The sequence below is a fragment of the Eucyclogobius newberryi genome, unplaced genomic scaffold (genome assembly GCF_026437365.1).
Source record: "Eucyclogobius newberryi isolate DKJ021-1_F unplaced genomic scaffold, fEucNew1.0.hap1 SCAF_3, whole genome shotgun sequence".
Taxonomy (NCBI): Eukaryota; Metazoa; Chordata; class Actinopteri; order Gobiiformes; family Gobiidae; genus Eucyclogobius; species Eucyclogobius newberryi.
In genome coordinates this window covers 8,763,746-8,791,102 of record NW_027315945.1, presented here as the reverse complement: position 1 = coordinate 8,791,102, position 27,357 = coordinate 8,763,746, and the positions used below count along the sequence as shown (strand labels likewise).

The 27,357-nt window shown below is 40.5% G+C and overlaps 2 protein-coding genes across 4 annotated transcripts in view; both read right to left on the bottom strand.

Annotated features, from left to right (window-relative positions):
- The window catches only part of scap (SREBF chaperone), a 58,022-nt gene extending 37,075 nt beyond the window's left edge, over positions 1 to 20,947 (bottom strand). For 2 of the 3 annotated variants that reach the window (XM_072459919.1, XM_072459920.1), the window contains exons 1-4: positions 18,759 to 18,781; positions 9,145 to 9,345; positions 4,262 to 4,382; positions 2,813 to 2,970 (exon numbers count right to left, since the gene is read on the bottom strand). In XM_072459919.1, coding sequence (XP_072316020.1) covers positions 2,813 to 2,970; positions 4,262 to 4,382; positions 9,145 to 9,266 — 401 coding nt within the window. In that variant the 5' untranslated portion in view covers positions 9,267 to 9,345; positions 18,759 to 18,781. Of the gene's footprint in view, positions 1 to 2,812; positions 2,971 to 4,261; positions 4,383 to 9,144; positions 9,346 to 18,758; positions 18,782 to 20,763 lie in introns of those variants that run through there. The other variant, XM_072459921.1, reaches the window with a different exon arrangement.
- A 524-nt stretch (positions 20,948 to 21,471) lies between these two features.
- elp6 (elongator acetyltransferase complex subunit 6) lies at positions 21,472 to 26,985 on the bottom strand. The gene is made up of 7 exons (XM_072460396.1): positions 26,816 to 26,985; positions 26,560 to 26,638; positions 25,528 to 25,598; positions 24,738 to 24,862; positions 24,035 to 24,251; positions 21,759 to 21,914; positions 21,472 to 21,657 (listed from the first exon to the last, which is right to left on the bottom strand). The coding sequence occupies exons 1-7, from the start codon at positions 26,867 to 26,869 to the stop codon at positions 21,532 to 21,534; spliced, it is 828 nt and encodes a 275-aa protein (XP_072316497.1). The 5' UTR covers positions 26,870 to 26,985; the 3' UTR covers positions 21,472 to 21,531.
- Positions 26,986 to 27,357: the final 372 nt, after the last annotated feature.

The window sequence follows — 27,357 nt, the reverse complement described above, 5'->3', positions numbered from 1 at the left end:
ACCAGAAACAATAGAACATTGGACTTGTTTTTTGCCAACACCAAAGAGGCTTATTCTTCTTCCTCCCTCCCTCCCCTGGGCAGCTCAGACCACAACCTTGTACATCTGAGGCCTGTGTATGAACCCATCGTGCGCAGGCAGCCTGTGGTGTCCCGTGAGGTGAGGATGTGGTCTGCTGAGAGCGAGGAGGCTCTGAGGGACTGCTTCAGCACCACTGTCTGGACTGAGCTCTATGGCCCACATGGGAAGGACATCAACACCATCACAGTGTGCATCACGGACTACTTCTGTTTTGAGAACATTGTTCCCTCCCGGACGGTGCAGTGTTTTCCAAACAACCAGCCATGGATTAACCGTGAACTGAAGGCTCTGCTGAAGGAGAAGAAGAGAGCCTTCAGGTCAGGGAACAAGGAGGAGCTGAGGACTGTGCAGAAGGAGCTGAGGAGGAAGATCAGGCAGGCTGAAGCCGGCTACAAGAGGGGGATGGAGGAGCAGCTGCAGCAGAAGAACATTCAGGGAGTGTGGAGGAGCCTGAAAACCATCTTGGGCTTCAAAATCCCCCCTGCCCAGACAGAGGGGGATCTACAGTGGGTGAATGATTTAAATGCTCACTTCTTGAGATCACCCGCCCCTCCCCCTGCACAGCTGCATGCTCCCTCTTCCACAGCTGGACAATGCCCTGCATCTGTTCCTCTTCACTTCTCTGCCCCGGACCATCAGCTCCCCACTTCGCCTGGACTCACCCATCCCCCCAGCACACAGTCCCCCTGCCAACCACTGACAGGCACAGCAGCACAGGTGAGGAGTGAGCTGAAGAGGATTGAAGTGAGGAAGGCAGCAGGACCTGACGGCATCAGACCCAGGCTCCTTAAGTCCTGCGCAGATGAACTGTGTGGAGTTATGGAGCATGTCTTCAATATGAGCCTGAAGCTGAGGGTGGTACCACAGGTATGGAAGACCTCCTGTCTGGTACCTGTGCCCAAGACACCGCGCGCCAAAGACCTCAACAGCTTCAGGCCGGTAGCTCTCACGTCCCACCTGATGAAGACACTGGAGCGGCTGGTCCTGGACCACCTCCGCTCCACCGTGAGCTCAGCCATGGACCCGCTGCAGTTTGCATATCGGCCTGGCATCGGAGTGGAGGACGCCGTCATCTCCCTGCTGCACCGCTCTCTCTCTCACCTGGAAAAGCCTGGCAGCTCTGTGAGGATCCTGTTCTTCGATCTTTCTAGCGCCTTCAACACCATCCAGCCGCTGCTCCTGAGGGACAAGCTGGAGACGGCTGGTGTGGAGTATGACCTGGCAGAGTGGATCCTGGACTACCTCACGGACCGACCCCGGTTTGTGAGAGCACGGGACTGTGTGTCTGACACTCGGACCTGCAGTGTGGGGGCGCCCCAGGGCACTGTCCTCGCGCCCTTTTTCTTCACCCTTTACACTGCAGACTTCAGACATGACACGGACAGCTGTGTCCTGCAGAAGTTCTCTGATGACTCTGCAATCATCGGACTCATCACGGACGACGATGATGCGGAGTACAGGGGACTGGCGCAGGACTTTGTGGACTGGTGTCAGCGGAACCACCTCCTCATCAACACGGGGAAGACCAAGGAGATGGTGGTGGATTTCCGCAGACGCCACCCCACTGCCCCCTCACCAGTGAACATCCAGGGACGGCACATTGAGAGAGTGGACTCATATAAGTACCTGGGTGTCCATCTGAACCACAAACTGGACTGAACTCATAACACAGACGCACTGTACAGGAAGAGCCAGAGTCGGCTCTACCTCCTGAGGAGACTCAGGTCTTTTGGAGTGACAGGGCCACTCCTGAAGACCTTCTATGACTCTGTGGTGGCATCAGCCCTCCTGTACGATGTGGCCTGCTGGAGCAGCAGCATCACAGAGAGGGAGAGGAGGAGGCTGGACAAAGTCATCAAGAAGTCCAGCTCCGTCCTGGGCTGCGCTCTGGACTCGGTGCAGGAGGTGGGGGACAGAAGGGTCCTGGCTAGGTTCACATCTATGCTTGACCATGAGTGCCACCCCCTGCAGGACACTCTGTCCGCTCTGGAGAGCAGCTTCAGTGAAAGACTGATCCACCCTCGCTGTGTGAAGGAAAGGTTTCGCAGGTCTTTCCTTCCTGCTGCTGTCAGACTTTATAACAAACACTGTTAGTCCTGAACACTCGCAATACTGACCTAACCATGTGCAATTCCGTCATATGTGCAATTACTGTCGTGTTTCATGAGCAATTACTGTGAAATTCATGTGCAATCCATGTGCCGTCGTGACACATATTCATGTGCAATTACTGTCGTGATCACATGCAATGGTATTTATGTATTTATTTTTATCTTTATTATTCCCCTCCATTCCTTTTTGGGTGATGGGAGGTTTTGTCTATGGGAGTTTTTGTTTATAGGAGATCTTCTACTGAGAGTGTTTTTCAAACTTCCTATAAGTGATCTGTTCTTTCCTTCTGTATCTACCTCTGTATCTACCTGCCTTGAATCAATGAAATTTCCCCATGTGGGACAATAAAGGAATATCTTATCTTATCTTATTACCAGTATATTTGTTTATGAAGTTATTTACTTCATAATATCATTTGTAAATATAATTTACCATATATATGATTGAATTATTTATATGGAGTAAACAAACAGCGAGATTCAATTCAGTGTTTACCTTTTATGAACAATCATTTTCCTAGTTATGAACCATCATTAATTGCAAAATAATTGGGGCTTCAAGTGAAATGAATATTAACTGAATAATGATGATTTGCGAGAGGTGTGGTAGCAAAGTTTACCCATCGTTGTGGACGTGGTTGCGGATCTCCTCCAGCAGGTTGAACACTCGGCCCAGAGGTGAGCGGAAAGCGTCCACTGGCACCAGGCTGCTGTCCCACGGAGACACGGCCGCCTTCACCAGGACCTGCTGGATGTAAGCCACCGGGAGGCCATGGTACTGCAACACATACGTACAAACTGGCTAAAACAAGTTCATCAGTTAAAGCTGGGGTATTTTCACCCCACGAAACAGGATATCTGTGTAACTCGTCCCAGCTCTAATGAACCCTTTGCCACATCATCAGTATTCAAAAGCAATGATTTTTCTGGCTTGTGCATGAATTTAAAACAATTTTTTTCAGTCGGTGAAGGGAAAGTGGGATGGGCCACCCAAGCACAGCTAATCAGGGGGCTGCTAAAATCTCTCAATACTTGGTTTACAAGAAAGAAATTACACACAGAAAGTGCACAGCGGTCTAATTTTTGTCCCACGCTTCTTTTACAACATACTCTTTGAGAATGTACTCCTTTACAACAAAGGTTTAATTGCAATTAATAGATTATATCTATTATTAATAGATTATTGAGATATTGGTAAATGGATAATTATTATCCGGTCTAAAGTCTCGTAAACATGTCATATGCAGAAATAATAGATTTATTTATTTGATAGGGACATTGTATATTAATGAACATCCGTAAAATATAGTGCAAATATGCTTATTTCCAAGGAAGAATTACATTCAAATGACACCGGAAACATTTGTACATTTGTACATTTGATTGATTTAAATGAAAAACTGTTTTGTCTGTAAATATACTCCATCAGGACATCCATAAACGGCTTCACTTTAGATTCATCAGCATCAAATTTAGTACAAATCTTGGCAACCTTTCACTGTCCAAACAACAAATTGATTAATGATCTGATATCAAACTTGAGTTTATGATCTGATATCAAACTTGAGTTTCTATCTAAATTCAACAGTGACTAGGTTACATGCGCAACTAATTTCTGGAGTTATGTTTGTTCACATCTGCGCAGGTTTGGACAAGGAAAATTATGCAAAAAAGGGCACACTAATAAAGAGAAAATGTTAAAGATTGAAAGTGTTATTTTAAAATTCATTGTACTTTGTCTTCAAAAAACAGTTATTCTAAAAATCCATTATTTAACTAAGATATGTCAGCTAGATGATTATCAATTATGAGATTTATTTTATGCATGTAAACACACACTAACCCTAACCCCAAAATCTGGTTTCATTTTGCGGTTATCGGATTTGTACAGGCCAGGTCCAGACCAGTGACTTACAGTAAAAAGTCTGGATTGACAAATAATTGAAAAATAAATACCCGTTTATCTGCCATTAAATTTTTTTTGAACCTGGTATAAATAAAAACCTTTACAGTTCTAAACAGCAGTCAAAAGTAGAAAACTACCAGAATATGTGTAAGACTGAGCTTACCCAGTCTGGCCGCTCTCCCAGATCTCCATGGAGCTCAGAGGAGGGGGCGCTATAGTCTCGCACCCCTGTGGTGAACTCCACTGGGCCTGTCCCGGGCAGAGGCAGCCTCAGCAGCGGGTAGCTACAGGAGAGACGGCGTGGCGGTGTTAACAACAATGGGATGAGAAAGTCTGAGATACTACTTCAACTATTTCGACATCTTTGACATGTCGAGAGCTGCAGTTGATCAGCTGAATATATATTTCCTGGAGAGGAGAAAAGAACATTTTCAACTCAGTATGCAGGGCTATTTTATGAACACAAGCACTCCTCCTAGTGCAGGGCAAAAGGGCAGAAATATATATATATATATATATATATATATATATATATATATATATATATATATATATATATATATATATATATATATATATATATATATATATATATATATATATATATATATATATATATATATATATATATATATATATATATATATATATATAAATATATATATAAATATATATATATATATATATATATATATATAAATATATATAATATATATATATATATATATATAATATATATATATATATATATATATATATATACATTATATACAAACAGAAAAAAGCTATTGGCGAACTGTAATGTTATTTGAAACCTGTTGTAATTCCAACTAAGTCAAAGTAAAGCTCAGATAAAAATCTAACTTTGGTAACAGAGCTTCAGCCAGAGCAATGCCCAAGTTAGCTTCACACACCCCAAAGGAATGTTGACATGACCCGACATTTGCCAAATAAGAAATCTGATTCTGTTCTTAAGAGCACAAGTATGCAGGTCTCTTTTCTTACAGGTGACATTTTAATCCCAGCACAATGATGGTGTAAAAGGCCTCCACCTCCCCACGACCGATACAACATTTGGACACACTGTTTTAGGCAGGTCAAAGAGCAGAGCTCTTCATATAAAAGAACCAGGGCTTCAGGCTTTTCCAGTTGGACCATCAAAAGTCTTTGTCCAGGAAAAAGCAAAGTCTCTCTCCAAATTCTGCTCTGCCAATTTGCCAATGACCATATTTTCACATTTGAGCTGTGGAGAATCAAATAATAACATGAACAAAATAAATACAAACTACCAAAATGTTTAATTGTGCCATATTCATACTGCTGCTCAAGTGTTTAACAATATGGCTAATTTTTGTTTAAAGATGTTTTTGCCCTTAGGCTTATAGACAGGACTGCTGAGCGTGAAATGGGGCTGAGAGAAGGGAGGACATGTAGTAAATTGTCAGAGCAGGGATTCAAACTCGCGACACTGTGGCCGACTGCACATGGAGGCTGCCCCCTTAACCACTAGACCACCAGGTAGCACTATTTTGGCCTTCTTTCACCATATATAACCCTTTTTTCTAAGCGCGGGTCCTCTACCAGAGGAAGATCTGTTGTTTATACAGGGATCTGCTGTGGCCACTCCTCCAGTTTGGTCATTATAAAAAAACAATTTTTAGAGCAAGATTAATCTGGGTCTGAAATGGGATTGATCACGTAGCGTGCTTTTTAAAAAATGTAATTATTTAAATTACTATTTAGACGTGTTTACACAATGAAATTAAATGATTATTTCACAAATCTATAGAAATAATTTAAAAACAAAAATTTTAGTCTGCGGTTTAATCTGCTGCTATGCGCTCATAAACATCAGTGGCAGATCACTCGACATTGGGCATCGGGGAGTGCACGGCTTTGCCCTAAACTGAGGACGCCGCAGGGATCTGGAGTTGGGCAACCAGTGTCCCGTGACGGGATAAAACTTGTGTGTGGTGATGGATTTTATGTGTCAATTTAACCATGTGATGTCAGTGCTGCTCCTCTTTCACTCAGCAATCTAAAATCAGTGTTTGGTTTAAACAGATCTGTGATTAATGTGTTAATTTTCTATAATCAATTGCATGAGCTAACGTGTTAACTTTGACCACCCTAATAAAAACGCATCTCACTAACAAAAGTTCTCTAAAAGAAATAAGATATATACACCTTGATTGAGTATACTTGCAAACAAAATAGGTTTTCATTAAAAACACTAAATTGGCATGTTTCCTTTGTCATTGGGTGAAATCTTTCCCTTGTTTGACCAATAAACCTCTTCTCTCGGAATGTTTCTAATACAAGCAACGATTATTCAATAACTATTAATGATTATCCCAATAATCAATTCAACTTTTTCTTATGTTTCTTACTTTTCAATATTATGAATAGTCATATTATATTATAACAATGACAGGGTTGCACTGAACAATTTTTTAGTAACCGACTAGTCAGCAATTCATTTTACAATTTGTATTGTACTATGAGATTTTTGACAAGCAGTCTTAATAAAGCTTTTTTTTTTAAAGTGTATATTCAGCCCAATGAACCGCTCTGATTATAAATACTGCCAACGTGTTCACCACTGCCCTCGGTGGCTCATTTCCGTGCAGGAAGTATAATCCAAGCTTTATAAAACTTCTTTTGGCATGTGTTTTAGAGTCTATATCTTCCGAATATTTAATTATTCAAATTGTAAACTATACTTTAAGTAGTGGATTTGAAAGATAATCTAATCGCTGCACTCTATTTAAACTTATAATATTTTACCTGTGACAGCCCGACAAACAGCAGTTTGAACTGAAATTCCAGGCTCTTAAGGTTTCACAAACCCATTTCATCAACTCGTCACTGGTATTATTTGAGCTTTTGATATTTTCCATGCTTAAAATGTTTTTTTCTTTGTTTCACTCCGTTTAAGTAACTTTAAAACCATCAACAGACCAGATTTCTGTCACTACAACATATCCGTCTTGACCACTAGCCATGCTGCTAATTTTCATGTCAAATTACTTTAAGTTATAGAAAGCGAAATGCCAAGCAAAACTTGCTCGTGTAACGTTCGTGTAACATCCGCCTCTTACACAACTTGACTCCCTCTTTGCAGCTCTGGCCCTTCTGAATTCACAGGCCGGTCTCAGAGGTCACTGTACCACCACAAAGGGCCCTTTTGTGCCAGTGCGGCCCCCTCCTGACAGGCTGATGGAGGGGCCTTTTCTCACAGACCTTTGCTTGGTGTGGTGTGTCCGTGTGGCGCTTAGGCCTATGTGTATGTGTGTGTGTGTGTGTGTGTGTGTGTGTGTGTGTGTGTGTATAAGAGTGTGCCCCCTGCTGTAAGGTGCTGTAAGGACAGGGTACAGCAGGTGTCTGGGTCAGTGCGTTCTTTCACTCCCCTGTCCAGAACAACTCTCTGACCCATGTCCGTTCAGCTGGACTCTCATTGTGTGGAGAGTCCATGCTGAGGAGGACGGAGCTCAGGGGGAAGGCACATTTCTGCAGATGGACAGAGCACGGAAGTTCAACCTGAACTCAAGTTCAAATGATCTTATCTTATGTTTCAAACAGGGATGGGCAACATCATGGCAGAAAATAAATTCAGATTCATTTCACTTCATTTTCATTTTGATGTCATTTTATCTTGTAAAAAAACAAAATTAAAGTGGCTTTAAGTACTGATTTAATTTAACATAAACAAGTCCAAACTCTGCTTTTATACTGGATTAGTTTAAGACCTCTTCATTAAAAAGACCTAAGCATTTACTGAAATTGAAGCTTTGATATGAGTGAATCTTGGTCCTGAGACTTGGCTTATTTGTTCCCTTGTGGTACAGTTTTATTGTATGCCATGTACAGAGGTGGGTAGTACACTGTGTAGTACTCCGTTACATTCACTTTAGTCATTTTTTGAAGAAATTTTACTTCTTGGAGTAGTTTTGGACAGCATGCTTTTCATTCGCACTTAATAACATTTTGGAAATCTACAAGTGACGAAAACTTTATGTTGATAATATGAAATGATTTGTACATTTGTGTTTCTTGCAGCGCTCTTTCAGGCATTTAGTTTGGCTCATGTTTGTGTCTCCTTTGATAATATCAGATTTGGCTTTATTTAAGACAATTAATCTTACAGTTACTCTTACTTGATTATTAGATTCCTCAAGTACTTTTTAAAACTTACATTTGTGGAACAGCACAATATTTGAGACAGTGCATACTGTAACGTATGTTATGATGGTTCTGAAGACTCGAAGTAAAACATGGTTTGATAAATATAAATACATGTGTTTCCCACACTGAAATGCAACAAATTCACTCAAGACCTGTGATAAACACAATGTTTTTTTTCAGACATTATTTGATTAGTTTTCCTCCTTAACGATCAGTTTGGACATGTTTACTCCAAATAACTTTAGTGTGAGAGGTTTTAAGGAGGAGAGAAGAGTTTTGTGTGTCTGACCAGACACAGAGTCTGAGGAGGAGAGACCGTCTCTGCTGCTGTTACAGGAGGAGGCGGAGTAACACGATGATGAGGTTCAGAGAGACACTTTAGTCTGAGAAATCATCTAAATAAAACAGGACATGCACAGCATGAAAAAGTCTAAAGGCTAGTTTTACTCCAATAAAGAATAATCATATTATAGCCTAAGGCCAACCTTCCTATCTTAACGCAGCGCTAAATAAATGATAGCCCAATCAAACTTTTTCCTTTTTTCTTCCTAAAAAGGGTATTGTGTGTGCAAATTTAGAGTTGACAATTTTGCCTGTCTTTGGACGGTGGGAGGAAGCTGGAGGACCCGGCGAGAACCCACTCAAACACGGGGAGGACATGCAGACTCCACCCAGAGAGATCATGTGATGTTAGCAATGATCAAAATCCCACTACAATGACATTTCATAGTTGATAAGTCACGATTAGGTGATTAATCGCTGCAGGCAGTAGTAAGAACCTATGTAGTGCCATCTAGGAGCTTGCAATTGAATATTTAGTACAAGTCCCTAAGGTGAGGCTAAGCCCGGAGGACAGCGTACCAGCAGGTGAGGATGCTGACCGAGGTGAACAGGATGATGGGCACAGGGTAGGAGGCACACAGCAGCCCATGGCGGTAGAAGGCCGCAGAGATCTTCTCCTTGAGCTGCTCGCGCAGCGTCATTTTGGTGGGCGGGGTCAACTGCCGGCCATTAGGAAGCGCCGAGCAGCCGAGGGCGGGGCGCCGCGGGGCATCCAGGGACCTGAGGGACGGCAGCACAGCAGCCAGTTAGGAATGAGAAGGAAGGATTTATTTACCAACATTTACAGTACAGTTCAGATTTGGAAGGATATTGAATATACAGCTCCTAAAAAACTGTTAAAAAAAAAAAAAGAAATATCATTCAATTCAATTTTGTTATATTCCTTTTTATTTGTATTGCAAAGTTACAAGCTGCAAATAACATTTTAGTAGCTGATTAGTCAGTCAGTCATTAGTCGACAAGTCAAATGATTACTTCATCATAATAATAATAATAATAATAACTTTTATTTATATAGCGCTTTTCAGTGACCCAAAGACGCTGAACACAATAAAAAAGGGGGGGTATTTACAGACAGGGGGGGACAACAGGTACAATACACATTAATATACAGATAAAATGAACAAGACAGAAGAAGTAGAGAGAAAAAGATGGGGATGTAACAGGGGGTAGAAGAGTAGGCAATGGGGTAGAGGAGGCTAGGGGTAGGGGAGGTCATAGGCTTGGGTGAAGAGGTATGTTTTTAGGCGGGATTTGAATGTTGTGAGTGAGGGCAAGTGGTGGACAGGTTGGGGGAGGGAGTTCCAGAGTCGGGGTGCTGTTCGGGAGAATGCTCTGTCGCCAAAAGTTTTGAGTCGGGATGTTGGTGCAGTCAGGGTGAGAGAGGAGGAGGATCGGAGAGCTCGGGAGGGGCGGTGGGGGATGAGGAGGTCAGACAGGTAAGGGGGGGCAAGGTGGTGAAGAGCTTTGAAGGTGAGGAGGAGTATTTTAAAGTTTATGCGCTGCTTGATGGGGAGCCAGTGGAGAGAGCGGAGAACGGGAGTGATGTGATCACGGGACCGGGTGTGGGTGAGGAGGCGGGCAGCGGAGTTTTGGACCATTTGGAGTCTATGGAGGGAATGGGAGGAGATGCCAGTGAGGAGGGAGTTGCAGTAGTCAAGGCGGGAGGAGATGAAGGCATGGATGAGGGATTCAGCAGCGGGGAGGGTGAGGCAGTGTCGGATTTTGGCGATGCGGCAGAGGTGGAAGTATGAGGTCTTGACGATGTGGCTGACATGGGGAGTGAAGGAGAGGGTGGGGTCCATGATGACACCGAGATTGCGTACCAGGGTAGAGGGACCAGTTTTATTGAGAGTGGATTTGGTGCCAATGAGGAGGAGCTCTGTTTTGTCACTGTTCAGTTTGAGGAAGTTGAGAGTGAGCCATGATTTTATTGTAGAGATGCAGGTTTCGATGTGGCTGAGGGGAGGGTTTTGGGTGGATTTGGTGGTGCGGTATATCTGGGTGTCGTCAGCGTGGCAGTGAAAGTCCAGGTTGAGTTGGCGGAGGATGTGACCAAGGGGGAAGATGTAGCAGATGAAGAGGAGGGGGCCGAGGACTGAGCCCTGGGGGACCCCCTGCGTTACTGGGGAGAGGGTGGATGAGTGACCGGAGAGGGAAATGAACTCTTGCCTGTTGGTGAGGTAAGGATGTGAGCCAGTCAAGTGCAGAGCCCTCAACACCCAGTTGGCGCAGCCTTTGTAGGAGGATGGAATGGTTTATAGTGTCAAAGGCTGCGCTGAGGTCTAGTAGTAACAGGATGTTGAGGGCCCCGGAGTCTGCAGAGGTGAGGAGATCGTTGAGTACTTTGACCAGGGCTGTTTCAGTGCTGTGAAGTGGGCGGAAGCCAGATTGGAGGGGTTCATAGAGGTTGTTTGACTGGAGGTGGGTGTGAAGTTGGGCGGCGACGATGCGTTCCAGCGTTTTTGAGAGGAACGGCAGGTTGGAGATGGGGCGGTAGTTGGAGAGGTTGGCGGAGTCTAGGGTGGGTCATAAATGTTGAAAATGTTGTTAAATGTTGAGACATCTTAATGTTTCAAACCAAATAAAGCTTGAAATTTGATGAGTGAAGGCCTCTAGATAAGAATATCTTCAAAAACTGTGTGTTATTGATGAAAAATTTGATTTAATAATGCTGCGCTCTTTGTCATAAAAAGCTTCTTTTGTATGTGTTTTAGAGTCCGTTTAGTCCAGATAACAATTATGATTATTACCAAAAGACAACTACAATTACTGTTTATTGTTGACTAGTTGATTTGTTACTTTAGAACTACAAAAACAGATATTTAAACTGCCAAAAACATTAAATATACAAGTATGAACACAAACACAGCTGAGTGGGAGTTGATGCGCACAATGCCACAGACTGGGCTCAGGGCACAGACACAGGAGTTATGAGGGTGTCTGTGCTCAGGGTGTGTTCTCAGACTGCTGTCACATGCTCCACAGCTCCAACACTCGGCTCATTCAGCACAGACAGGGTATTCACAGAGGTGTGGACATATTCCTCTAATCTGCAACAGACCCAAACATTCAGCACCGTGGCCAATCCAATCGAAATGAAGGTATACCTTGTGAAGGTATGTAACTGCTCAGGTAATCCGCTACACTCAAATTTGTATAGGAATTTGATAAGTTGCATACCAAAACACGAAAATGACTAACAATCAATATTTTCCTTGATGTAACAAGATTATTTATTTCAAATGTATTTGGAAAAAAAAACTGAACAAAATAACTTTTAAAACACTTAAAATGTTTCTAAATAAAACAGAAAACTTTCAAATAATTATTATTTACAACTTTCTTTCATATCATCATCAATCAGATGACTATTTGCATGAGTCTCATTTACATATTAATTGTCTTTACACTCACAAGTTACATATCACCACCAGACTTGTCATGACGATGAGCTGTTTGTATCAGAATGACTTCTCTTACGGGTCTGGATTTTTCCAGATGCAACACGTCTTGGTTTTGTCCTGGACATGAGTGAGTTTGACCCCTTTGAATTTGACATCCTCGGGGTTCTCAGAAGCCTGTTCTAGTCTGAAGACCGTCGTCGCCCTGCGGACATGCGCAGCTCCGCACGCTCTCCCGTTTTCAGACGCGGCGATCAGCAGGACCTTGTAAAGTCAACACAACATCCTACATTGTGTCATGCCGTTGTTGTCGACCGATTGACGAGTGATCAGTGCTTTTTTAGGCGTTTTGGTTATACAATTGAACAACATTTTTTGTATCGCAAAAGCTGCGAACAACAGCAGTTTTTTGTGACGAATGCATCGCATTTGAGAGAAATTGCATCGCATTTTGCGATGTGATACCGCTTATTCTGAGCCCTGCAGTATTATAGCATAGAAAAACGTTTGATGTTGCTGGCAATTTTTTTAAACAACCAGGGTTTCCCAAGAGAGTTTTCTGTAGGGCTGGGTATTGCCAAGACCCTCGCGATACGATACATATCCCGATACAGGGTCACGATACGTATCCCGATACGTATCGCCCGATACGTATCCCGATACTTATCGTGACCCCTGTATTGGACGATACGTATCCCGATACGTATCGTCCAGTACAGGGGTCACGATACGTATCGCCCGATACAGGGGTCACGATACGTATCGCCCGATACAGGGGTCACGATACGTATCGCCCGATACAGGGGTCACGATACGTATCCCGATACAGGGGTCACGATACGTATCCCGATACAGGGGTCACGATAAGTAACCCGATACAGGGGTCAGGATAAGTATCCCGATACAGGGGTCAGGATAAGTATCCCGATACAGGGGTCACGATAAGTATCCCAATACATGGATATTCCGATGCAATTCCCTTATTATTACGATACATTTCCCAATACATTTTTGAAAAAATGGTCTTAAAAATTTACCAAATGGGTAAGGCCGCAGTTATTTTTTTACTAGGTTTACGGATTTTTAAATGAAATATATTGAACAGGTGGACGAAATATAAATATAATTTCCATTCCAAGATTTTTTCTTCTGCGTTTGCCCAAAACGGACCATGGAAGGAGAGCGAGGAGACGCGGCGCGCAGGTGAGTGAAACAGTAGATTTAGCGTGTTTTGCATTGGTAGAACTGATGCTTCTAAGTGTGCAGCCTTAAAGGTTGAATGGACGATATTTTTGGCCCAAGTCAACAATGAGTGAATGGACTACGCCCATTCACTCATTGTTGACTATTTCTGTCATAGCAGGAGTAAGTATGCATGATCCATGCCTTCGGCATGGGCTAGTTCACTGTACTTGCCAGGGGCGACGGGGTACCAAACATGTTTGGTCAGACAGTTGCAACGCTGGTCAGACAGTTGCAACTGCAGTTTGCCCTGCTGGGGCTCGGGCCTAAAAACGGTACATTGGGAAACGGATATTAGAAAAAATAAATAAAAATAATAATCATATTGTGTTGCAAGTCGATGTTTGGCGAGTGTACCTGCCTAGTTTTTTTAAATAGTGCTGCGTTGGATTGTAGATAGTCATTCAAGATTATTAACCTAGAGCTCAAAGTAAACACAAACAGAGCCTAGCATAAGCTGCCATGTCCCGGTGACTTGTAGCCAATCCAAACCTCTCACTCCTTTGTGATTACTAAGCACATAGTTCAAATATGTTCAAATCTGTTCCAGCAGGCACACACCGAAACGTTTAACCAGCACACCCAGAGGCGAGGGCTTCTGGCCTTCAGGCAGTCCTATCAGCAACACCCACCAGTAATCTAATTCATTCCACAGTACACTCACATGGAATACGTTTGCACACAACATAACGCCTAAAATGGGATTAGCGTGCAAAGAAAAGTAAAACTAATATATTAAAGGGTGTTACATACAGCACTGATGTGTTCTTAAATTTTCCCATTTTAATTTTAAGCATAGCACTAAAACAGAATCACATCTATGTTATATTCCTGTGTAGAAAGAACGTCTTTAAGCAAGGGCAGCAACAATCAATCGGAATATCTGTGACTGGTTGACTTTTAAAATGAAAGTATTTTTGATCATTGTAATCATTATCTGGACAATGCAAACCCTAAAACACAGACGAAAGAATAAACCATTTCTGATTTTCATCCTAATACACTTTATTATCCAAGTATTATCCTTCGTCTAAAAGCCTTCAGTCAGCTTATTCCAACATTGAAATGTATTTGATTAAAAATATATATCTACACAAATCTCAATGTACAATCAAAATAATCATTTGACTAGTCGTCTACTAAAATAATTTAAAGTTTCAGCCCTTAAGCTTGGTCTCTCTCAGTTATTCTGTAATGGACTTGAATAATTTGCTATAATAGTAGGTTTGTTTGGACTGAACTGCGGACTGTGCATGTTAAAGAACATGGGACACACAAACACGTCACACAGTAATCTAGGACTAATTTCCACCTTTTTCACTCCAAACACACACTCACACAGCTAGTAAAGTGTCAATAATGCCAGAGCAGAGGGCAAACACATGGACACTTGTCTCCATATTGCTTGATCAGGAGTGTGTTTTATTGCTCAAAAACATGCATTTTATTTTATTTTATTTACAGACCTATATCTTGACCTGGTGCTTGTCCAAAGTGATAGTTTAATGCCATAGTGGGGAACATTCTAGACTAAGGAATATAATCAGCATGGAGAAAAACATTTTCCTCCACTAGAAAGGTTACATTGTGGACCGGTAAAATTAAACCCTGATTCCTCCATGCCTTTTTAAAGCAATGTATCCCCCCACTGAACTTTTTGATTTGTACATTTGAATGTTAGTTTTCTTTCCTTGCTTGCTCCCTGAAGCAGAGGCACTATTCCCCATGTGGACCTCATCTCGGGAGCCTCTGTAGTTAAAAATACACCTCACGGTAAACATGTCCCAGCCAACAAAGCATTCTGCAATGCTCCAGAAGAGACTTTGATCCATTGTTTTCTCACTTTTAGAAGAAACTAAACCCAACTTCCAGAGGTATAGCCTGCATCTATGAGCGCTGTGTGCCTGCGTGCAGGGGTTACATGGCACGCAGCTCTGAGCCAGATTTGGCACGGCCCAATCGCAGTTTAATCCTGGATTGAGCTGATATGGTTCTCAATGAGCAGGCTTTGTGTCCGGGCCCCAGTGCTCCACGCCTGCAATAGTCAACTGCCAGTCAAGTGCAAAAGCTGGGCAAGATGTGTCAAATAGGTGAGAACCCTCAACACAGACAACACGAGTCCTGTATTACTAGGGCAGCTGCTGGATTTCCCCCGCACTCTTTTCTATGTTTTTATGTGTTTGAATTTAGATTTTAATGTTTTTGTGCAATTCTGCTCTACAAATAAACTTGACTATAGGGCTGTAGTCGACTAAAGAAATTCTTGGTTGACAAAACAAATGCCCTATCGATCGATTAGTTGAATATTATTGTCAGCATTCTGAAAATTAAACTCATGATGTACTACAAAATCAGCTAATTCACTCCATATCCAATGTGATAAATGGAACCATGAATGTTGCAATCTACCAACAAATCCTGAAGGAGAACGTCCGGCCATCTGTTTGTGACCTCAGGCTGAAGCGAACTTGGGTTCTGCTGCAGGACAATGATCTAGAACACCAGCAGGTAAACCTTTCAATGAGGTCTAGTCAAAGTCATGACCTGAATCCTATTGAGATGCTGTGGCATGACCTTAAAAAGGCCTCATGCTCAAAAACCCTCCAATGTGATTGAATTACAACAATTTTGCAAAGATGAGAGGACCACCACAGCGCTGTAATAGAGACTCACTGCAAGTTATTGCAAACGCTTGATAGCAGTTGTTGTTGCTAAGGGAGGCTCAACCAGTTATTAGGTTTAGGGGGCAATTACTTTTTCACAAAGGGCCACTCAGGTTTGGATTTTGTTTTCCCTTAATAAAAAAAAACATTTATTCTAAAACTGCATTTTGTTTTTCCTTGGGTTGACTTTGACTAATATTTCAATTTGTTTGGTGATCTGAAACTTAAAGGTTGAATGGACGATTTTTTTGGCCCAAATTTTAGTCTTATTTCCTCGTGGCGTGGACTGCCAATTTGTCCTGCCACGTATCAATCATAAAACGCACCTACCGCTCACCTGCAGCCGCGTGTGGCTCGTCCCCCGAGAGCAGCACGGTTCCGCGTGTCTAAGCGCATTGATCTATCATAATATAGTTCTCTCAGTGTACGGGACAAAATGAAGACGGAGAAAGACAGTTCGAGTTGACTCATAAAAGACGGAAATCTACGGGAGACGAGAGATGCGATGCGATCCGTTGCGCTAATAAACAATGTAAAAAGAGTGTTTATTTTTCAGTGTTGTATCAGTCCGCACGGGGGAGTGCGCATGCGCACATCCGCCAGCGTTCTCAAATCGCCGAAAAAATCGTCCATTGAGCCTTTAAGAAAAAAATAAGAAATCAGAAAGGGGACAAACACTTTTTCCACACAGCTGTATGTACAATAGTATGCTGGTGCATGAAAGAGTGTGTTGTGAGAGTGAATGCGGGACAACCAATGGAAAGCATGCATTTCATGCATGTTCATTAACATGCACTGTCCTGACCAAATAAACAAACAAACATAAATGAAAATGTAAATAAGCTTGTACACTGTCATACTTTTTTTTTCACTCCATATCTCATTTCTTCTGCTGTGCCATATAAATCATTTTATCCTAAATAAAATAATTACCAGATTATTATTTTCCGGACTACAAGTAAGTTTTGGTCGGGGTGCGACTTATACTCCAGAGTGACTTATGTGATATTATTTATTTTCACACTGGCAACCGCATGCCACATGTTGATTATTTTCACACCGACAACGTAGAAGCGACGCAGAAGAAGAATCTGCACTTCCTCTGGAGTTTGTGGAGTTGTTTAGAAGTGACACAGAGGAAGAAGAATTCAATGAATTTAGTAATTTGGGGTAATACTGATGCTTTGGTAAACTTGTTAGCATGTTCTTTATGCTATAGTTATCTGAACTGTTAATATGTTACGTTAACATACCAGACACTTTCGACAGTTCGTTGTCTATGCATCATGTTCTCTAATCTATTACTACAGTATTTTAAATTGCATTTCAAGAATAAATGTCTGTTATTTTTCTTGGATTTTATCAAATAAATTTCCCCAAAAATGCTACTTAAACTCCAGTGTTTTTTTCTTCTCCATTATGCGTTTTTTTGACTGGTGCGACTTGTAGTCCGGAAAATATGGTTGTCAATAAATACAAACTTTGGTAGACTAAAACACCATCAACCGATTAATTGACTAAAACATCTAAAGGATTACAGCCCTACTTGACTTGCTTTGCATTGCCTTATTCTTTAAAAAGGTGCCAGTTGAGAACCAAAAGAGGTAGTGAAAACTGGCACCAAAGACTGATTAGTTTATGAACATTATAATTGTGTTTTGTCATTCTATGTAATAATTGATTAATATTATGAAAAGATACAAGTAACAAGTATTCTCCAAACAAATCTAAATTTAATAAAACTAGCACTATGAATTACTGACGTGGAATACTGCTGAAAATTGTACTGTTACTAAAATTATATTACTCAAGTAAAAGTACGAGTACAGGAAATTACTAGTACACGAGAGTAAACAAATATTTGGGGGAAACTAGTACTTAATGAAGACTAATTTGTAAAGTAAATATCTGCACATAATATTCATAATTGAAATGAATGTTATGGGACGGCTAAAACATTAAATAATGTACAAAATCTGATATTTTTAGTAAACCAAAATAACCGATTCAGTCTGACTCAATAAAAGTACATTCGACAAAATGTTACACATTCTTCTCTAAACACATTTCACACTACTGACAATAAAAAGTAAAGTAATTACAGTGATAATACCATACAATCAGATTTTGATAACATGACCAGTGGCCTTTCTGTGCAGAGATAGCATGCTTCTCCCCGTGTCTCCTTTACACACAATAGGTCAAATCCTCCAGCTACAGTGACCTAAGAGTGGAACAAGATCTGGAGACGGGACCCACGTTTTGGACGGCTAGCCCCGGCTGCATCGAAGGATGGGTTAAATGCAGAGAAAAAAATTCCCTATGGAGGACCAAAAAAGGCTAATGTAATCTATAGTGCCCATACACAAAAAGAGCAATAGATTTCGTCATCATAAACGAAAACATGATTGACTTTGAATCCGCTTTTCATGTTGCAGAAAGGGATGGAGAAAATATTTTGCAACTTTGTCATACAAAGTATCACGTTAGAAAATATTTACAGTCCATAAACCACTAACCACAACACAAATGGATCTAATATGGCTATTCTGAATTCTGAATGACTGCTCTCCATAACTCCCAGAGTACCAGCAGAAGAAGCCCATGCACCACTGTTATACACAATCCTTTGAGAACCAAAGCACAAGTTAAGTTGTATGTCATTTTGCAATTCAGAATTCCGATTGAAATATTGTATTTTTTTTAAGTTGTATAATTTTTTTAATCCATGCAAACTGAAAAAATGAAACCCCAATTGACAGATTAACAGAATGATCTTTAAGTTTATTCACTCAAAAACACACCATGAACTTTTCTCACTCACCTCTTCTCTTCACTTCCTAAAATGCCCAGTTTGAAGGCATTTTCTGACCTGAGAGACTCCATTGGCGGCTTCCCTCTAGGTGCCTCCGACCAGCGCGTGGAGAAGGCTACTATCCATAGTTGCATAATGGTAGAAACGTGCTTGGGAGCTGAAGCTAGCAGCCTAAAGGCAAACACGGTGACAAACCCTGTGTGCGCGAATGACAGGAGCTTTACAACCACAGCCGAGAGGAGTCGCAGGGAAATGTTCAGTCAATGAGTAACTGCTAGAATCAGGCACAAGTACTGGCTGTTATAAGGTTCATTTGAATAAAGGTTATGACACAATTTGAAAAAAGAGAGCTGATAACAACAAAAAAAGACATGTTGTTAAAAGACGCACTGTGCCTGCTTGTCCTTCATGGACCTGTTGTTTTGCCTGAGATGTTCCAGTATGGCATTAAATATTTGCTTCTCCATATACAAGCAGGTTAAAGTCATAGTTTCAGGTTAGATCTGTGGAGAGGCGAGCTAGCTCACAGTAAGAATGTACGGTTTCAAGGTATTTTGGAAAGGTGAAAAAACGTTGCCTAGGATGTTCAATCGTACAGTATTACACATCTATAAAGCATTGACTGATTTCACATTGAAGTGTGAAATGTTATGCAGTGAACAATATAAAAACAAACAAACTCACACTTAGTTGTTATAGCTAAACCAGTCACTGACTTAATCATAAAAAAATGAATTGATGCGCAGTATACTTTTTCATTTGCACAAGTGAACACTTATAATAGATTGTTTGTACCTTAACAGAGGGTCAAATGATTGACATCCTTAAACGCCACAGTGCCACTTTTGTTGACCTGTATATAACAAGTTATTTCAAAATGTGCTATTAGTGTGTTAAGGAAACAGATTGTCATGAAATACATCTGTATTGCTTGTGTTATTAAAGGTTTCCAATTCCAAGAAACCAATGCATTTTGTTGTTTTATGATGCATCATTGTTGGGCAATCTGAGGTAAGAAATTTGTCTTGCATTAATACAGTGACTGTGACAGCGTCACACAAAGACAATGACATTACAGACAAACAGAACATGTATGACATCTAACAACAATCTACTCCCATTAAGACATCAATGATGTATATGTGTATTTTAAAGATTAAGGTCCTCGTTTAGTTTTAGAAGGTCTCAACTAGTCCAAGAGTTGATCTTTAAAGGGGAAGTATGTGGTCAAGGACACAACAACGGTGTATACACAAAAGGATATGTGTGTACAATATTTGTGTACAATGTGATACAATATTTTTGTGACATTTTAATACACATGACACATAATGACAAATTACAATAAATTAAACACTAAAACCTTAAATTACTAAATTGCTAAATTACAAGTCAGTCACGACTTGATAAAAACATGAGCCAGAGTAACATAAGACTTAGTAACATTATGACTAAAATCTACATATTTATATTCTTGCTACAGTTGATCATTGAGCCAATATTGCATCTGTATTTTATACGATATATTGTGAAGCCCTACATTTTATCAATCATTTCTTGTTGTGCTCTATAATGATCAATGGCTTGGGTTCACATAGCTACTGATGTGCTAGCTTTAGCTTACTGAATCTACTGAACCCTGCATCTATGATTTAGCTACATCCAGCTAAACAAGCCTTCCATGTTTGGCAACAAACACTGCACTGACATTGTATTCTATATAAAATAATATACTTTAACTTAAGATAGCTTGAAGAATACACATTAAACAAGTCAATATAATATGCTAAAAGTAGCTATAGCATAAATTGAGTTTAAAGAACGGCTCATTGACTCTATTACTGATCTATTAGTGTTTTTACCCGGCAAAGCATGAAAACTAGGTTAAAATAGCGTGAAAATATCCATAGCATTGTAATATCGATGGATGATGCAAACGTTCCCATGCTGTCACTGCCATGCTAACTTAACATGCTAACAGCAGCTTCATTATTTGTAGCCAGCGAGCACTTGCCTGGATAAACTTTCAGAAGTTCCACACGATCAGCGGCTGGAAATGTCCTGTCCGGAGGTGTGGACTTGTCCCTGGGCAGTTAGACTCCAGCGGCTCACACAGTAACGTAATAATGTCATGCAGGAGAAAATCCCTTCCAAACCCGACTCAAAATCCTGCCTGTGTGAAACCTCTCCACTCCGACCCCTTACCTCCCACTGCACTGGGATCGTAGCAGCAGGACGCCATCTAGTGGGAATAAAGGGTGAAAGCGCAACTAGATTCTTGAGTCATTTTATCTCAGTTTGTTCAGGTGAAATGTTGCTTAAAGTCTATATATAATCTTCAAGCAGTCCTTATTGCACAGTTTTTTAAATGTTTAAGATGAATGGCAGTGTCCAAATCTGGGGAACAGGACAACAGACCCTGTATCAACTCCTCTGTACCTAGATATTATTTATTACCGTGTGAGAATTTTTTTTTAAATGCTATTTTGCTAAAATATGTTTACACGTCATCTACATTTTGTTTGGTCATTTATTTATAAGAAGCTATATGCAAATTATACATTATGCTAATTAAACAATAATCAGTGTGGGTTTTTTGAGTACTATATTTATATTATTTAGCAAAAAAGCATGCCAAAGAAGCAAAAAGAAATACCATAAATATTAGAAAATGACTTTTATTTTGTAAAAGGCAATACTAAGAGATTTTAATTTTCTTGACTTATTATTCACTTGTTCCATTGTTATGTCTCTTCCAAAATTAGAACACATTTTATTTTTGCTATAGAACTGCACTTGATGTTCCACGGGGAAAAAATGAGGCTCCTTTGTCGTGAACCTTGTACTGAAACAGTTTTTTGAGTGTGTTCTGTGCATCAGCCTGCTGCTTTCTCCAGCACAACTCCATCTGCAAAAGTAAATTTGATCATGTTTAGCAGCCGAAAGATCCTTTTTACACAAGAGATTTACCGTTACTTCTATTTGAATAAAAGGTCTGTTTCAATTCACCTGTCCATGGATGTCCCTGCAGTAGCCTGTGGGGAGACCCTGTACATGAAGGGCGAGCGAGCACTGGTGAGTCAGGCCTTTCAGGAGCAAATCGGTACCTTCTGTATCTCCGTCATCCTCCTCTTCATCACAGTGCAGTAACATCACCACGTTTCCCTAAAGTGGTAAACAAACCATTCACAGAGATGAGTGTATCACTCTGGATTACTTAAAGGTGCACTATGTCACGTCTGGTAGAGGGACCACCACCTGTTTGTCACCATGGAGAGGTTATTGCTATGCCTGGAATGTTTCACCGAACGGCATTAAACTCATCTTGCATTTATTCAATTATAGTTGTTTCTATTGCTGAAAAACTATCTTGAAAAACAAGTATTCAAACAGTGAGTAGTCACCTCCACAGATCTGACCTCTAACCGGGCCTGGTGGCATCACCTGACTGTCTCCGTGGCGATAGGTATGTTAAATGCCAAAGCTTGGAACATTTTAAGTAAAGCCTCTATATACACCTTTAAACTCACTTTAAGAATGAATAAAACATAGCACAACTGTTCTTTTTTTAAGATGTGCACCTGGGTATTGCATTAATGGGGATCTTCTAGTTAATCAGGTGGAGCAATATAATAATACAGAATAATAATATTACAATAATTGATCATCTTCAAAGTTCTTTATGCCACTGACACAATAACCAAAAGGCCAGATATTTCCATAAAATCCTTTTCCAAATGTATGAAGAAAAAATGAAGATGGCACCATGGACAGATTCCCTGGCATTTTTGTCACCAACTACAAGCTCAAAGCCCTCACTCTGCTGACGACCGAAAAGTGTAACAACTCAACATCTTTAATTCACCCACAGATGACACTCCAGGCCTACCCTGGACCAAGCTGCAGGACAAGCTCTCCAAGCTCAACGTGCCTGACTCAGGTGGATCACTGACTTCCTGACGGAACGGAGGCAGTGCATGCGGCAGGAACACTCGAACTACGGTACACAGGATCTCCACAGAGCACAAATTGCTACACCTCCAGCCACAACTCAGTAAAACTGATCAAGTTTGCAGACGACACCACCCTCATCTGGCTCATCTTGGACGGTGATGAGTCTGCCTACAGGAGGGAAGTGGAGCGGTAACAACCTGGAGCTCAACGCCCAGAAGACAGCGAAGATGATCGTGGACTTCAGGAAAGTCAAAGCCCCCCAACACCCCTCCAGACTGAGCTCCCTCATCAAGAAGGCCCAGCAGAGGATGTATTTCCTGCGGCAGCTGAGGAAAGCCAAGCTGCAAGTGCAGATGAAGGTGCAGTTCTACACGGCCATCATTGAGTCCATCCTCACCTCCTCCATCACCGTGTGGTACGCTGGAGCCACAGCCAGGGACGGACAGAGACTGCTGCAGACTTCCATCTCTGCAGGACCTGTACGTCTCCAGGACTCTGGGACGAGCAGGTTGGATTACAGTCGACCCTTCTCACCCTAGACACTGATCATTTGAGCCACTCCCCTCAGGCAGGAGACTACGGTCCATCGGGACCAGAACCTCCCACCACAAGAACAGTTTATTTATCTCTGCCTTTGGACTCATGAACACCTTAAATCACTCATGTCAAGTACACTTTGTCTAAAACGATACATACTGACACCCAAAAAATATTGTAACTGTGGTGATATGCTTGTATATCACCACAATTACAATTACATTTTTTTTCCCCCTCCATCCCTTGTTGGGAAATGGGAGGTTTTGTCTATGGGAGTTTTTGTTTATAAGAGATCTTCTACTGAGAGTGTTTTTCAAACTTCCTATAAGTGATCTGTTCTTTTCTTCTGTATCTACCTCTGTATCTACCTGCCTTGCATCAATGAAATTTCCCCATGTGGGACAATAAAGGAATATCTCATCTTATATCTTATCTTATATCCGACTTTTTTCCTGTAAATAAGCAAATGCTCCCCGCAGAGATTAAACTGTAAAAGCAGCACTTTGTGAAAATAATAATAATAATAATAAAACCCCTGCCGACTGTATGCACCAAAAACAATGGCTCTCTCATGAATCCAGAAGTAAAAGCAGAAAGCAGTGCTCTGATTGATTACACTTTGACGATCTGTCACAGTTTCACTTTGCTGTTCCATACACATCCCCGAAACAAGTTGCCGAAGGATTTGTGAGAGTTATTCGATAGATTTAAATACCAACTTCCCACTTTTGCAATTTGAAAATCAGGTCGCCCAGCTGTAACTGTGGGCTCTGGTGTATGACATGACGCTGTACCTGAAGCCTGGAGCAGACTGTGGCCCTGCAGTAGTGGCTGAAGTCCAGGACAGCACCCACACTCACACCCAGACTGAGCAGGACACTGAGGTCATCCACGAGTAGCACCGGGGGCCCCCACTCCACGGCCCCCTCACTGATGTCAGGAGCACCCACGGGACCCCTGCAACTGGTCTGCACAAACTGAAACAGATTCTGGAGGCCATCTGTGGGATCCCTGTGGTACAAAAGAAAAACATGACTAAAGCTTAAAATGTCAGCCTCTGTTAGAAAATGAGTAAAAATCAATAAAAATATCCTCAAAGTGGTACAACTTTGATACTAAATGTAAGGGCAGCAACTAAAAAAAGGTTGGGAATCAATTAATCTAGCTATTATTCTTTAGATTGATCAATTAGTTGTTTGGATTGAGAAAAGTCTGTGAATATGAGATTTTGAATACGTTGACCGAAATGAAGCTAAAGTAAAGTGGCATATTGTAAGCTCCATTTGCTTAATTAGCTTACATACAGTATAATAGGATAGGATAGGATATTCCTTTATTGTCCCACATGGGGAAATTTCATTGGTGCAACGCATAACAACAATGATTATAAGATCTCTGAATTAGTTGATGACCAGTCGATGACAGAAATGTGGGCAATACGGCTTTGATCATTTGAAACAAGAATAAGAATCACAACCAAGCGATTCTCTGTCCAACCTGAGAAAGTGAAGCGCATCACTTCCTGCATGGCCTGCTTGTGGAATTAGATGTGGCAAAGACTCCTGCAGAGCCTCCAGAAACACCAGCTGCCCTTTCTCCTTCGCTTGGATCAGGCTTACACCCTGAAGGGGGGAAAAATAAATACATTAAAAAAAAATAAACATTACATTATGCAGGATTAACTAGTTATGTTTTTCATTTTCAAATGTTATGATGGGATAATCATGGTTATTCACATGTTTATATGGTTCTACAGACAAAACAATAAAAAAAAAAAAAAAAAGAAGATTTGATAAAGTTTAAGCACCCTTCCAAACATGATATATATCTAATTTACATTATAGGAATCAAAGTGGGACATTCTTGTTGTAATGGTTTGGTTAAAAAAGTAAAGAACTACTACTACAATAACTGTCAAAGGGCTGTAAATACCGATTATTTTTGTGGTTGACAAGGCTGCGATTATTTATATTATACATCTAGGTACTTAAGTATAAGTATAACATAAATAGCTCATCAATGACCTAGTAATAGAAATAGGTCCGTGGACTTCCTGTTCCAAACTGCAGAACACTGACATTTCACTGTAACAAGTAAGTGGATTTTCATTTACACGTTTTAGAACCCTCATAGAACTGAGTGAATCCGTAACCGCGGCTGAAAACATATGTTTCTTGCACGAGTACAGACACGTTACAATTATTAAAAGACAACTCACTCTTTTTAATAGTCACGATTAGTCAATTCATCACTGCAGCCCTAGAAACGGCTTAATCTAGTTACATACCAATCTCTGGCTGACTGCGTGGTAATGACTGAAGGACTGCACCAGGCCTAGAAAACACACTTTACAGCGAGCTAGAAGAGACAGACACATAATAACAGTTAAAATATATATAAATATATATATATATATATATATATATATATATATATATATATATATATATATATATATATATTAACAAAATAACAAAATATAGACGGGGTCTAAGAGTTTTTTTTCTATTAAGAGTGTTATCTGGTCTTTTCTTCTGTAAAATTTCCCCATGTGTGGACAAATAAAGGCTTATCTTATCTAATATTTGTAATTATCTGTAGATGCAAGCGTATTTGTCCAATTATAATCCTTCAAATTTGCACAACTTTCTTTTTTTTTAGGGTGGAAGGTCTGTTACCTGCTTGTTCTTATGGAGATGTTATTTCTTTGATTAGAATGTTCCGCAGTACGACATTAAACTTATCTAGACGACCCTGTTCACAATAAGAATGCATGTTTTTCCAAGGGATTTTTGAGCAATAAAAATATAAATAATTAAATACATTTAAAGTCCACTTGTAGAACTTTAAACATTTTGAAAACAAATGCATTCTTAATTACACAATGGAGAAAAATTTAAGTAAATTGTACTGTGATTTCAATAGAGAAATTGGCATCAACTTCACACTACATAATTTACAATGAACAATCAAGATGGTTTTGTCAAATGAAAACCACTCAGATACATGTAGAGCGTTAGTTTGGAGGCATTCGTTATTATTTTTACGTTTTACTGGACAATTACCTACAAAAAGGATTAATTTATTTCATATGCAAGTTTATTACACTTACTTTTGTCAAGCTTAAATACAATTCTGAACTGAGAGTCTTTTTCTTGTGATAATAAAGCAAAATATCTGGTATTTTCCCCGGAAGTTACAAAGACTTAAAAACATCAGCATTTAGATTTGATATGTAGGTTAGTTTACAAACATTATACTCCAGTTGCCTCCATTCGATTATATTCCATTCAATATTATACATACATACATAACTTACCTCGAAGATAAAATGAGAGAAAGTGGTGGATGAGAAACGAGGCATTGCATCTTTTTTCTGAGATTATGATGAACTCTTCCTAAAACACAGTTTTCATTTTGATGAGCAGATTGTATTTGTAAACAGAGGCAATGCTAAATGCTAACAGCTAACACTACAGCTACAACCAGACATGCTTTAGTGACTTCATAGCTTTTATTCATTTTCTGTATAAACGCGGTATTTAAAGTCTAGTAGTGTTTAAAAAGTTAGTTACCTGCGAGAACTTGTCCGGGAAAGAGTTCAGGATGCTGTTGAGCTCTGCAAACATAGCTAACGCTAGTTACAAGAAAGCAGTCCCATTTAACATGAGTAGTGATCAAACAACATGTAAAGCTGAAAATGTGTGTAATGTAGGTATATTCATTTTACATATCTTTAAAATCTATAGAGAGAACGGATCGTTTCAAGGCAAATGGCAAATCAGTTTGGCCATGTGTGACACATGCAGTATAATAAAACCTAGAGAGGTGTGGATTATGTTGTTGTGGCGATTGCAGCGGCCATCTTGTGATTGTAAAAGCATCAAAATGTAACATTGTTTACAATAATGTATAAATAGGACAAGAAATGTATCGATCAAAAGGATTTAAATGAACATAGTGGTGTTTAGTGGTCCTAATAATACAAGGAACGTCACCAGCCATTTCCCCCTGAATTATGAAAGTTAATATTCACCGGAAAACACTGAACTGGCCAATATTTTTTTCTCAGAAATGGCCTGTTTGTGTCAATACACCATACGGACAAGAGTTCTGA

Excerpts from the sequence above, each read along its gene's own strand:
- elp6 (XM_072460396.1), bottom strand. The coding sequence starts at position 26,869 with ATGTTTGCAGAGCTCAACAGCATCCTGAACTCTTTCCCGGACAAGTTC. Across the intron at positions 24,863-25,527 it reads ACGCAGTCAGCCAGAGATTG|GGTGTAAGCCTGATCCAAGC; the intron begins GTATGTAACTAG and ends TCCCCCCTTCAG. Across the intron at positions 21,915-24,034 it reads CAGTCTGCTCCAGGCTTCAG|GGAAACGTGGTGATGTTACT; the intron begins GTACAGCGTCAT and ends TTACCACTTTAG.